This window comes from Malus domestica, chromosome 15 (genome assembly GCF_042453785.1).
Source record: "Malus domestica chromosome 15, GDT2T_hap1".
In the NCBI taxonomy this organism is placed as follows: Eukaryota; Viridiplantae; Streptophyta; class Magnoliopsida; order Rosales; family Rosaceae; genus Malus; species Malus domestica.
In genome coordinates, this window is record NC_091675.1 from 24,364,859 (window position 1) to 24,379,037 (window position 14,179).

The 14,179-nt window shown below is 37.6% G+C and overlaps 1 protein-coding gene and 1 long non-coding RNA gene across 4 annotated transcripts; both read left to right on the plus strand.

The window, feature by feature from the left end:
* The first annotated feature begins 629 nt into the window (after positions 1-629).
* Positions 630-5,252, plus strand: LOC103401339 (uncharacterized). 3 transcript variants are annotated; one of them, XM_008340050.4, is made up of 9 exons: positions 630-856; positions 936-1,037; positions 1,147-1,192; positions 1,452-1,527; positions 1,642-2,011; positions 2,750-2,999; positions 3,339-3,581; positions 3,661-3,780; positions 4,526-5,252. In XM_008340050.4, exons 1-9 carry the CDS (start codon positions 785-787, stop codon positions 4,972-4,974), a joined length of 1,728 nt encoding a protein of 575 aa, XP_008338272.3. In that variant the 5' UTR covers positions 630-784; the 3' UTR covers positions 4,975-5,252. The 3 variants fall into 3 exon arrangements, with proteins under 3 accessions (XP_008338272.3, XP_017178830.3, XP_008338273.3); XM_017323341.3 differs by having other exon boundaries at positions 635-856; positions 3,688-3,780; XM_008340051.4 differs by having other exon boundaries at positions 769-856; positions 936-1,023.
* A 1,040-nt stretch (positions 5,253-6,292) lies between these two features.
* On the plus strand, positions 6,293-9,208 carry LOC139192607 (uncharacterized). Its single transcript, XR_011576822.1, has 2 exons — positions 6,293-8,076; positions 8,785-9,208. It is a non-coding gene; the product is annotated as an uncharacterized lncRNA (long non-coding RNA).
* The last annotated feature ends 4,971 nt before the right edge of the window (positions 9,209-14,179 follow it).

The following is a 14,179-nucleotide window of genomic DNA, read 5'->3' on the forward strand; positions in this document are numbered from 1 at the left end:
CCCCTCTGTGAGTTATTGGCTTCTTCCTTTGCTCCTATGTTTTCATAAACGCCGAGAGCCACCATCATTCCCCCTCACCAATTCCCCCTTCCCCTCTTCCTCTCTCCTCGCTTTCTTCTCTTTCTGCTCCGCCAAGATCTGAGCTCGACTCGAACTCGACCGCGTTTCAATTCGAACCTCTGAGATCATGCGGTGCAAAATCCATTGCAGGAAGGAGCTGCGATCACGGTTTTGGATCTGATGGTTTCAGTGTGAGTCTGCGACTCTGTGTGGGTGTGGAGGAATTGTCGTTGCTTTTGTAGACTTTGAGGTCTCTCAATCTCATCGGTTAATCTTGTTATTCTTAATTGTTTTTGGCAGTTAGTAAAAAAAAAAGAGGAAAGAGAAGGAGAGTGTGGGACGGAGAGACCGAGGAAGAAAAGGATGGAGGCTTCCACAGAGAGAGGGAGAGTATTATTAGAAAAAAAAGAAAATATAGAATTAATTAATATAATATTATTAGATATGAATTAAAAAATATAAAATATTATAGTTTGTTATTATCCTTCTTTCTAGTCCGACATTGCATCAAACGTTTCACTAAGTTAGTCCAGCTTAGTCTAATATAAGACAGTCCAGCTTAGTGCTCAAGATAATCCAGTTCGAGATCCGGTGCAACAAACGCTCCCAATTAGTCCAAGTTAAGAACTGCGTGGCGGCGTGGCCTACCAACCGACTCACCGAGGATTGCCTCCAGATTCCTTCCCTCCCTCCGGTCCGACCCCTTCTCTCTAGTTCCGGAACCATGAGAGAAATCGTCACTCTCCAAGTTGGAAGCTTTGCAAATTTCGTGGGCTCCCATTTCTGGAACTTCCAGGTACTTGTACAGCTTTACTCAAAAACCCATTAACTGTTTCTTTCTGCAAATTTCTTAGCATATTCATATATGTTTGAAGGATGAACTACTTGGGTTGGCGGAGGACCCTAACTCCGACCCGGTATTCAAGAATCAGTCTTTGAACATGGACGTGCTCTACCGCTCTGGTGAGACGCACCAGGTTTGCAGATTTTGTAGTTTTTCAATTTATACAATTTAGACAGTTTAAATCAATTGTTGTGCTTATGGTTCACTTTCTTTACGAGACTGGTGAATTTTGACATGAACAGGGCACTGTGACTTACACTCCCCGCCTCGTTTCGGTTGATCTTCAAGGTACTTTTAAAACTTCAATTGGGTTTGTGTATTTGGTGGCTTAGGAGCTCGTTTGGAGTGCTTTTGAAAAGATTGAAAGCTCTTTTTGTGAAAACGTTTTCGAAACCAATCCTTAGTAAAAAAACAAGTGAATCCTGGAAAAAGCACTTAAAGTGCTTTCGGAACCAAAAGCATTTTCTCTATAAGCGCTTTTGTCACTTCCAAACGAGCCCTAGAATGTATGGAAGTCGTAAATTTTCATTCTTTTTGCCTGTTGCAGGTTCCCTCGGGTCTATGAGTACACGTGGCACGTTGTATGATGAGAGTTCATCTGCATCATCAAACATTTACACATGGTCAGACCCTTTTTTTATTGGGGCTTTAAAAAATTGTGAATTTGAATGTGTTACCATATATGCTCTCTTTATTGTTGTATATATGAATTTATTATCCCTTGGACCAATGTGTAGGGGTGGTAATGTTACTACTCAAGTCGCCGAGCCTCATAAGAAGAATTTGTTCTTACAAAGTTTGTATGAGGAAGAGCAGGTGAATCTTTTGACTCTTGGAAATGGTGTCAATGCTGGGGGGAAGAGTTGTCGAGGAGAAATTCATGACAGTGACAAAGTGGAGAGTTTAGAAAATGGGGTCCAGTACTGGACTGACTTTTCAAAAGTTCACTATCATCCCCAGAGTTTATATGAATTGAGTGGATTGTGGGTAGATCCTCAGAAATTTGACAATTACGGGATTGGAAGAGAGTCCTTATCAGCAGGTTTACAGGGAGAAGAAGTTAGTGAGAGGCTTCGCTTTTTCGTAGAAGAGTGCGACCATATTCAGGTATATTTTGTCGTACAAACCATTCTCCTTTACTTTGATCTATTTGCATTTTTCTTGGCTTAGTTGGTTTTGTGGAGGGGTTGAGTTTCGCTCTAAAGCTGTCGGTTGGTGCTAGTAAAGTGAGCTACTAAGGAGTGTGTGATGCCTACTTTGGTATAGCGGCTACTACACCAACCCCGTTTTCTGTTGTACATGCATATTTCACATATGTAGATACTGAAGTCGGAAGGGCTGACAGTATTCAAAGAGTGAATTTGTTGTCCTTCTAAAATTTTCGTTCAAGTTATGGTGTTAAAGATCTTGACATATTTGTGAAATTACTCTCCTTTTTTGGTCTTCATTAATTACTCCACTTAGTGGGATAAGGCTTTGTTGTTGTTGTATTAATTATTCATCTGCAATACAAACCATCTTTTGCTGTCAAATATACTCTACGTGTACTTTCTATTGATCATGTATAAATAGTGTCTTTCTAGTTATGGACAATTGTGTTCACTGTCCAAACTACATAAGCTGTGTTTACATGGACAATTGTTTAGAGACTGAACGCCGCACAGGCTAATACTGACTTTGGTAAGTATATCTTTGTTAGCCTTCTGAACATCTAGGGTAGAAGTAGTATCCAGTATTTTCAGTTTCAAATGAATTTTCAGCGCTCCTTTTTTGCATAAGCCTCTTAATGTTGGTGTTCAACATGAATTTTTTAATGAATAAACTTGAGTCTTTGTGTTTTGGCAGGGTTTTCAATTCATCGTTGATGACTCGGGAGGTTTCTCTCCTCTAGCTGTGGATGTTCTGGAGAGTATTGCAGATGAATACACAAATGCTCCAGTGTTGCTCTATGCTGTGCGTGGTCCTGGTTCTTCCATGGACCCCAGAAGCCAGAAGCAGAGAGTTAGTAGGAAGCTTCACGATGCCGTTTCATTTTCAAAGCTATCATCCTTATGCAAATTGATTGTTCCAGTCGGGTTACCCTCATTGAGTACAAGTAAGAAATCTTGCACTTCTTGAATGCATTATTCATTCAATTGATTTTCAAGTCTCTTCAGATTCATTTTACATGTTGGTCCAACATTGTGATTTTAGAGCCTTTTTCCCCTTGGATATCTGGTGTCATCCTATTTGTCAGGAACTCTGCTTAGGTTGTTAAATGGCCCACCAAAAGGAGTATTGGCATAATTGATATGGAGGCTAGGTCTAAAAGCTTCATTTGAACCAGTGGTTTGCTGTTCAGTTTCTATGAGAGTGTAGATACTCTCTTGGTTTCTCTGTTTTGAATAAGTTACACTTTCTTGTGGAATAATATTCTCTTCACTTGATTTGAAAGGTAAAGCTTCAAGATTTCTCAGCATCAATGATAAAAAGCCTTATCACTGCAGTGCAGCTTATGCTGCTACCCTACATTCTATTAGTCTTCCGTTCCGAATGGAACCACTCGGGCCCACTGCAGACTCATCTTATGCTTCTGGTGCTGTGACTATTAGTGAGGTTGTGCAAATCCTAGCAGGGCAAGCTAGGCAGAACATGGTTGCCATTCTGGATGCTGCAATGCCATCCCCTTCTTTAACTGGTATTTACTTCAATTGATTTTTGTATCAGACCCTCAGTTGTTAGCAGTGATTTTGGTTAATTATTGTCATTTCCAACAGGGAATTGGGTTGGTCAAAATTTAACAGGGAATTTGCAGCCATTGACACCAGAGATAGCAGAAGATGTCGAGGATTTACAGTCATTAGAATCCATGATAGTCCATGGGGCCCTAGGATCAGGTACTTTCTAGATCAGTGAAGCACCAGTTTTTCTTTATTATTTTTTCTTTAGTACCTAGAGAATGTTAAACATGCTCATTCAGGATACTTCATACTGTGCACTTTTGGCACATTGTTCAATGGTTATATTTTCTGAATATGAAATTTAATGAATGCCTAGTTGCCTTAGTGGCTACTGGCTAAAGCAATGTAACTTTGAGCGTTGGTGTTAAATAGATCTAAAATCTTAAGGTTATAAATTTTTTATTTATTTTTTGTTTGGTCATGACATTTTATTCACTAGAAATCAAATCTGGTGGTATCTGTTAACTGGAACTTGGGAGAGACTTAAAACCATCTATCAGAGGTTACAAGATAACTCAGGAGAGACTTAAATCCATCTATATTTCTTGGCAAAAATATCTCCAAAAATTTCGCTCTTGTGATAACTGCGCTCTTCTTCCATCTTATTCTTGTTATCACGTTCACTGTTATTGATTACACTCTGAAACTGTACTGCATTTCATTGATGTATATGGTATAGCTAATTTGTTACTTTAGAGGAAATGTTAGTTTTGTGCTTGTGGAATTACAAGGCCTTTCATTGGTGAAACTTAAAATTTCCACTCTTTTGACATGGTATCCGAACAAATTAGTTTGAGAATTAATGATGAGTTTGGGAAGGAATAAAAGTATGAAATGTACTTTTGGACCTTGTGTGGACCGGATGCTTATTATATTTTAATTCATTGTTTCTGTGCAACAGGAGGTCATCGAGCATCAATTTCTGAAGTTAAGGACACAGTCCATGCTGCCTATGAGCATGGAATAACAAGGCCTATGTTCTGCCATCTGTCAGTGGCTCAATGTCCTCTTCCAATACCTTTGCCTTTTCCTTCAATCTTTGGCAACCTTGTTGGCCAACATGGTGAACTTTTGAGCACGCCAATTGTTGGTTCCCCATCAAGGGGATCACTTGATATCCATTCCATCCCCATGGCAGCTAGGCTACGGTCTAGCAGTGCCGTCTTGCCATTTTTAGAGAATAGATTGGGCAGCCTTCGTAGCTGTGGGATTGCCAGAGGAGCACCTGGGGCGGAGCTAGTTAGAAATTGGGGCTTTGCAAAGGATGAATTGGAAGACATGGGTGAGATGCTGTCTAAAATGATTGCAACACTGGATCTGCGTTCTGAAATGTCCTCTGATTCAGATTAATTTTCCTGTTAGTGTCTCTATGTCTTTCTCTTTCCATTTGTTCTCTGTATATTATATAAGTGAGACAGTAGTTGGTCTCATAGAACCTCGAGTCCAATATGTATGAGTTAAGCTTTCATAGTCTTGTTTTCGGGTCCAATATGCATGGGGAGATTTGTGTGCCTATGTAATTTCTAATCATTTTAGCCAACTTCCCTAGATTGTTGTGGTTGTATATAAACGATGGTCCAATTCAAACGTAGATTCAAAATTCAAAATTATTGAATCAGCTTCGAACAGATGAATATCGAGAAATAGAGATAAAGTTATCATATAAACCAAAATTTTATGGTGATGTATGATGAACATCAAAATTATAATTTAGTTACCGTATTTAAGCCTCTGCTACTGCTAGAGTTATGCAACAAGTCATAATTCTAGTGTGGTGAATTGGTAATACATTGACCTCCAAATATACCAGATCAGGTGCAAGTGCAACTATTCTATCCAGTAACAAATATAAATTCGTAATTCATATTTATATTCACGTAAAACGACACCGCATCATCATGACATGCGACGTTTCAATCAATCAACTTTCTTAATATAATTTAAATTTCCCCTGGCCAAACAAAAACGCAAAATGAAGTCGACGTTTCAACCAATTATTGGACAGCATCGTTTCTTGGAAAGTCCTGCAATCCGAGCCAGTCGACATGGCGGAGTCAAGTAAATAAAAGCGTCTTTGAGACGTCTCTGACGACGGCGGCGAATACCAAATCTTATGTGGTAGAAAATTCGGCGTCTCTTCTCGCCTTCCGCATTGTCTTTCCTAGCATTTTGGTGAAATTCCTAACCTGTTCGTTAAGTTGTATATATATATATATATATATGTCACATGTGACATGTGTGCTGAAACCAACAAACAACTTACATAACATTCTGAGTTTCTCATCAAACTAGATTACTTTACATTCTCTCCGTATATCCATTCCAATTTCTCTTCTTCTTTCTTCAGCCAAGAACAGCTTACATGATTGACTAAGTTTTGAGTCTCTTTGTTTTGCTTAATATGTCTCTGGTTTCAGTCGCAGTTGGTGCTCTCAGAACCGCATTTCAAATGCTATTTGATGCCGTTAAATCAGCGCAGGAGGAGAATAAAACGTTCCAACACCTCCTCAGAGACATCAAATCAACACTAGACTCTCTACAACCACTCTCATAAAAAAAAAAATATAACCCTGAAAGAGGGACTGGAAAATTTCACAATACAGACAGAGGAGGGAGCAAATCTTGTTCAAAAGTCCACACGCCAACTTTGCTGCACTTTTGAACAAGATTTGCTCCCTCCTCTGTATTGCAAAATTTTCCAGTCCCCTCTTACAGGTTATATTGTTTGATGAGGGGTTGTATAGAGTGTAGTGTGGATTTGATGTCTCTGGGGAGGTGTTCGAACATTATATTCTCCTCCTCAACTGATTTTACAGCGACAAACAGCATTTAAAATGCAGCACCCATTTCGACCGAAGCCACATACATTATCTTGAGGAGGGATACAGTCAATTGTTTTCCACTTGATTTTGCTTTATTCATACCACTGCCATCATATCAGTGGCTGGATTGGAGGGCAATTATTAAAAATTAGGAGGGTGATTTTGTGCGTTGGTTTGGGACGGATTGGGATGGGTAAGGTGCCTCAGTCAAACAACTTTTTATATCATCAATCAAAATCTCATCATCTATCTTCTCTTGCATAAACAATCACAACTTATTCACATTTCGTTGATATAGATGTAACCAAACATCCTGATTTACCAATCAAAATCCCATTAAAGAGAGTCTATTCAACTTTTTCACATTTCGTTGATATAGATGTAATGCCTTTTACATATAAATAATTAACTTTAATTTGTTTGTTTGTTTGAGAAATTTGAACCTTTTGTCTTCGCTGTTAATTTCGTTGATATAGATGCATGATTACATATCATTCAATCATTTTTGTTCAAACATGACATCCTTTATCCTAAGCATCTATGTATCAAAAAGAAGAACAAAGATCAAGTAATGAGATACACCAGTCTAATTCAATGAGAAGCACTTTGATTTGATTTGCAATTGAACAACCTTAGATTGTTTGTTTGAGTTCAAATTTAGGGGGATTCTGAGTTTTTTTCCGACCAATTTCAGGCCTTTTCGACCATTTATTGTTCCGGCAAGGGTGATATTCTTACTCTACACCCTCCAATTAGGTTAGATTGTAAATTAGAGCATCTAAGTTTTAGTTGTCCATTGAATTTTGGTTCAGTTTTACTTTAGGCCAACACGGGATCCACCCACTTTGGCTCAATTTTCTATTGTAGAAATACTTTCTGAAAAATGCCTGTTACATGTGTGGTTGGAAAGAAATTATGCAGAATTTTAGGAGGGTGTATTTATTGGGAATTTGAGATATTTTAATAGATTTATAAATTCATGGATTTTTATGGAGTAATTGATTTGTAAAGATTTCATGTTCTCCCTCAAAATTTCTTGGGGAGATCTGAGATTTGTAGATGCTTAAAAATACACTACAAAATCTCTCCAATTCCCTCTAGTTTCTCAACTTTTTCAAATTCTTTAAAATCAAATTCTAATTGAATACACTTAGATGTTATAAACTTCTTTAAAATTCTAATTGAATACACCCAGATTTCTAAGGATTTTAATAAACTATCTTAAAATCCTGATTGAATACACATTGATTTTCAGATAATCACTTAAATTCTTGATTAAATACTCTTAAATTTATTAAAAGAATTAAAATTCTTCAAAATTCAAATTGAATACACTCCCTTTAATTGGGTTTAAAAAGGTTGCTAAGTCCATGGTTGATTCTAATTGGTATACATCCCTTGGATGGTTGCCTTGGCCTTTTAGCCTTTGGACTTTTTGATCGGGGCTTTGCCCTCCTTTGGTTAATATATTTATCTAATTACAGAAAAAAAAAAAAAATCTATGAATGATTACCAAGAAGACAGTCATATATTTTCAATCTGATAGTATTTCATTACCTGATGCAAAACTTTTCCTCTGCCAGTTTATCAATTTGAAATTCCAGGTTATTTGTGGTTTGTGAATTGACAGGTATATATTGAGAAATTCTTTATTTTGAGTATGTTCCTACCTGAATAAGCTTTTAATTAGTTATGAAAGGTCATATATTTTTTGGGTGTTCATAATTTATGACACACACTCCGTTTCTTTTGAGTTGGAATTGAATATTCTGCAAAATTTCATCAATTTCATCAATTGGGTTGTTCGTCTTTTCTGATTTCGAGAATTGTATTATTCTTCTTTTGTGATTTCTGGGTCTTCTTCTGGTTGTACGGTTTCATGGTTTTTTTTCCCCTATACTCAAATTGTTTCGTTTGACAGGAATCCATAAAAAAAAAAAAAATGTTTGAATCTGATTACACACCTCATTATGGTTTAATTTGAATATCTGCATATTTGATTTTGACATTGTTTAATTAGGATATTTTTAATTTGAGTTTTTAATTTGAGTTTTTGAGTAGGAGGTTCATTGATTGTATATTATGGGAGGAAATATAGATTGAAGGTGTCTGCTCTGTTTGGTTCCTGAGAAACTGAAATGATAGGAAAAAGAAAATGTTTTATCTGTTGATTTCTCTGATCTCTTCGTTTTGTTTGAACTTGGTATGTCTCTCTAATCTCTGTTATTGAGGAAGAAATTGGATATATTGTTCTACTTTTTGATTTGTTACAAGTCATTTGATTGTCACTGAATGTGGTCATATTATTTTCCACTTTTGAATCCTGCATTGATCACAGAGGTACACCTGAGCACCCTGCTCGGACTTGCACTTTGGAGTATCAAGAAGGGGCTATTTGCGTAAGTAACCATCTAGAGTTATACATATTCCCGTTAAAACATCCGATTATTTTTTTAGCTTTCCTTGTACAGTATTAAGCACTGCCGATGCATTACGATTAATTAGTTGATTACACCAAAGTGTATGGACTAATCTCTTGATTCAAGTATCATTATGAACACTTAATAAAGAAGTATGTAACGTTAACAGTTAAAAATATTTCCAAAGAAATTGTTTACTGGGATTGCTGGTATCCTGATGTATAGTGAGTGATGATGATCATGATAATTATGTGAAGTTTTCTTGCCTAAAGGTGATGCCTTACATGTACTCATGTATTTTTATACTTGCCTATGCAAAATTAAGGAATTCATATTTATACATAGATAGTGTCTTGCTCGAAGGTGATGCTGATTCAATGATTCTAGTGTGACAATGACATTATGTTGCATTTTTTTATCACAAACTTATGAATTCACAGAAAAAAAATAATGTTATGCAGGTTTTAACATGTTGAACCTTATGAATATTGAGAAGCTCCATGGTAACAATTTCTGAAAAATCTCAAGTTTTAAAATTTTCAAAATTGAGGTTGAAAAACAATTGGAAAGACTAATTAAGGTAGTAAGGTTTGATCGTGGAGGGGAGTTCTATGGCAAGTGTACTGAGAGTGGAATTGAATGATGAATCTATTTCTTTGTCTCTTTGTCAATAAAAAAACATCAGAATTATCATTGAGAATAGTAGGAAGTATGAGATTATAATGACCCGTATATATGATTTCCTATATTTGAAGCAAAGTGTTGTTTGATTAAACCACGAATTACAATGTTTGGAAAAAGCTCTATTGCTATTTCGCGAGGCAATCCACATCAATGTAATGAAAGTGAGGGACCTACGACAATCACAAAACGTCCCAAATAATCGACCCATTTGCCAAGCAGAGTCTCACGAAATCTTCCCATTGAATAAGTTTCTTCATATTGAGTTGGGTTAAAAGCACGGAATGTATTTGCACCATCACCATCTTCAAATAAAATATTTTCTATGATAACACCATGAATAGCGCATAACAGAGTAGTGCCCAACACCCTAGCAACTCCCATCATATAAAATGGGTTCATATGATACCCCCACCGAATTTTTTTTCATTTTGATGTAAAAGATTTATGGATGAACTTAACAATTTGGATAATATATCCAAATCTATTCCTTCTTGATTGAGGAAAGGAGAAGCCGTTAAAAATGCAAATTATATATTGAATCGAGTGCCTACAAAAGTTGTTAAGGTCACTTCTTTTAAAGCTTAGACTAGTAGAAAACCAAGTTTGTCACACTTTCATACATGGGATTTAAATGTGAAGCCCAACTCTACAATCCAAAAGAAAGGAAATTGGATTTGAAAACACTTTGTTGGATATGCAGAGAAGTCAAAAGGTTTTCAATTTTACTGTCCTCATCATTATACAAAATTGCAGAAAGTCACAATGCCATATTCATTGAAAATTATGAGGAAACTTGCGTATCAAGTAACATATCCTATGTTTTTGAGGAGAGAAATGAAGATGCATCAGAAATTGAGAATGTTTCTGAGATGAATCATTCCATTTTGTTACCATTGGCTCCTGCACAAATTGGATCAAGTTCAATTTCAACTACTACAATTAATGCAGCACATGTGAGCGGAAATGTGGGAGCTTGTACCAACTTGTAGAAGCCTGCACTCTCTTCCAGCACCACCAACTATAATTCAAGATAGTATATTGCCCTCTCAAGCAACACTTCATGATCACAATACCAAGCATGCCTGAGCCTTAACAAGTTGTGAGAAAATCCACAAGAACAAGGAAATCAGCCATACCAGATGACTACATAGTTTATTTGCAGTAAATAGAATATGATATTGGTGATGAAAATGATCCTACAAGTTTTAAAGAGGCTATGAAAGTACTAATTCTAGTTTATGGAAAGCTGCAATGGAAGAAGAACTGGTTTTAGTGCACAAAAATAGAATTGGGACTTTAGTTGAAGATACAGAAAACTTGAAATCAATAGGTTGCTAATGGTTCTTCAAGACAAAACATGATTCACAAGGAAATGTTGAAAGTTTAAGGCAAGGTTGGTGGCAAAAGGATTCACTCAGAGAAGAGTGGCTTATAATGAAACATTCTCTTCAGTCTCTACCAAATACTCATTTGAACCAGTGGCTTTCTATACATCAGGATAAAATGAGTAACAATATCTATGTCATCCTATTGATATGGAGGCTAGGTCTAAAAGCTTCATTTGAACCAGTGCTTTTCTATTCAGTTTTTATGAGAGTGTAGATGCTCTTTGGTTTCTCTGTTTTGAATAAGTTACACTTTCTTGTGGAATAATCTTATGTTCACTTGATTTGAAAGGCAAAACTTCAAAATTTTTCAGCATCAATGATGAAATGCCTTATCATTACAGTGCAGCTTATGCTGCTACCCTACCTCCTATTAGTCTCTTATTCCGAACGGAACCACTCCAACCCACTGGAGACTCATCTTATGCTTCTGGTGCTATGACTATTATGAGGTTGTGCAAAACCTATCAGGGCAAGCTAGGCAGAATATGGTTGCCATTCTGGATGCTGTAGTCCACCCCCTTCTTTAACTGGTGTTTACTTGAATCCGTTTTCGTATCAGACCCTCAGTTACTAGCAGTGATTTTGGTTAATTATTTGTTATTTTCAACAGGGAATTGGGTTGGTCAAAATATAACAAGGAATTTGCAGCCATTGACACCAGAGACAACAGAAGATGTCGAGGACTTGCAATCAGTAGAATCCATGACAGTCCGTTGGGCCCTAGGATCAGGTACTTTTTTAGTTGGTCATTCATATAAACTTTGAGTCCCTGATTTCCTTACCTCTTTGTTTTGCTCACTCGATTGTGATTAAAATAGGCAATTCTCTCTTGCTCCGATGGTTATCTTTCGGGACCCTATCTTTGCTAATATTCGTTTAATTACTATAATCGAAAAAAGATAGAAAAGACGACCAACCATATGTATATGAAAATTTGACCAAGTTATAATGATAATGATGTATGGACATGGTTCAACATATTAAGTTGGATTGAATGGTCCGTTTTCTTTTCCTTGGGAAAGCAATTACTAACGCGCGGTTTTACACGGGGAGATACATGGAAGTGGGGAAGGAATGAGTTTAAGCATTGTACAAGCTGTAAATTTGTGGTGAAAGTCGAAGATATATATTAAAAAACTGGGAATACAAGGCAAACTGGTAAAGGATGAGAGACCAAAGAGGTATGAATTTCCATGCTGCTGGATTTTTTTGAGTTAAGCTTTCATAGTCTTGTTTTCGGGTCCAATATGTATGGGGAGATTTGTGAGCTTGTGTAAAATCTTGTAGTTTTTACTTTCGGTTCTAATATGATGTGGATATAAAGGAACTCTCCAATGTTGGAAGTCAAACAGTCTCCAGCAACACAAACAAGAAGCTAACGACTAGATTTGAGTAAATAGGCTAACGACTAGTTTTCTCAAGCTAAAGACCAAGAGACAAATGAAGGGCTGAGATTGAAAATGTGCTGTAAGGCCTAGATTAGAGTAGTACAATGTTAGGTTGTGTTCCTTGTCTTATTCCTAAATTGAGATAAGAATGTTGACTGTAAAACCCTACTACTCTAATAATATATATATATATATATATATATATATATATATATATATAAATGAAATGAATGCTGCTGCAATGACAAGCAGCCATCACTCTTATTCTCATTCCCTTTTGCTCTTAATACCTGTTTGGGCCTAAAAATATTGTTTTGGCCCGAGTTTAGAATTGTTCTCGGCCCAGTGTTGGTTGGGCCTAGTTTAGAATTCTTCTCGGCCCAGAGGCCGTGTACAGGTGTCGTTGGGGGTTATCTAGCTTATGGGCCGCGCGGTCGAAGTTGGCCATATCCCATTGGGGAATTGGGGATGTGGATGAATCCTGTTATGAGAAGGAGTTTCAACAAGATCAGGATGCTGGAATTGAATACGGCATGATAACGAGTTATATTCAAAGTCCTAGTAGGAATAGGATTGGCCGAGATAAAGTTGGATCATGGAAAAGAGTTCTAATCTAGGAGTGATTGGGATTCAATATAGGTTGGCTGCTATAAATAGGGAGGGAAGACATCGAAACAACCCCCTCCAATTCAACACACAAACTGCCCTGCGCAAACTCTCGCTCTACGCAAAACCTCTCAACAACCTTGAGATTTTTGTTTTCCTTTTTCGCCAACACATCTTCAGTTTGGATAAACAGCATTGTGAAGGCAACCGGCAAACATCTTCAGTTTGGATAAACAGCACTGTTGTCGTAGAATCAGCCGACCGTGAAGCACCTTCAGTTTGGATAAACAGCATTACGACAAGGCCGACTGGTTATCTATCTAAGTCTCGGTCGAGAAGGATTTTCGAATCCTTATTGGCAGAGGTCATCTCGTTAGCCTTCTCGGCGAAGCGAGATGTTACAAGTTACTATACTTGACACATTGAACGCCGAGTCGTTTATGATTGGTTATTCGCAATTAGGTTTTAGAGTTCGGTATTTTGACGGCCGAACCACTTTCACAATCAAGACATACATTTGTTTTGAGTATTTGTGTCCCTATACTTTGGTGTCGATTCGACGTGCTTATACTCTCACGAACATAATTACCGTGATCGAATCCGGCGCCGATGATTTGTGAACTTCGCAGAACTAGTAGCTTTGTCTTCAAGCTCTAGAACCTGAAGGCCGAGATGTGTTCCTTCCTTGGCCGTAGTCGCAAGATCGAGAAGTCAACCGCGCACCCAACGCAACATCAACAAATTTTACTCCTCGGTCAAGCTCGGCCGACGAGTTGGCACGCCCCACATACAACCGAAGGACGTAGTTAGTATACTAATTACTCGGCCTGCGCGTCATGTAGGCTTGGTAGTTTTTAAGGTCAACATTTTGGCAAGCTAAGTAGGACCCAATGCTAAAACTACGAAGTTCATGACCATCGAGACATGATTGGTAAAAAAGAAAACAACCATGGGAAGATCAGCGACTGATTTGCCAGTTTAGAGTCCTGGACAAGAGGTGTCACATGCATGAAATCCTATCGTCGCTGTGACCCTTGAGGTTGTAAGTGTGACACACCGAGAAAAAGAAGTGTGCCTCGGTGCCTAGCTTCGAAATACAGAAGTACCCGACCGAACCGCATGCGTTTTCATTGAAGGAATAGTAGAGGATTGCGATGAAGATGGTGGTGAAGGCTCTGATCCTCCGACTAGGTCGTTTCTTTGAAGACGGCTTGACGAGCAATCTCGACAAGTTGACCAGACAGTGG

Coding starts and splice junctions, on each gene's coding strand:
- LOC103401339 (XM_008340050.4), top strand. CDS start 785: ATGAGAGAAATCGTCACTCTCCAAGTTGGAAGCTTTGCAAATTTCGTG. Junction 857..935: donor CCCATTTCTGGAACTTCCAG/GTACTTGTACAG, acceptor ATATGTTTGAAG/GATGAACTACTTGGGTTGGC. Junction 3,582..3,660: donor GCCATCCCCTTCTTTAACTG/GTATTTACTTCA, acceptor CATTTCCAACAG/GGAATTGGGTTGGTCAAAAT.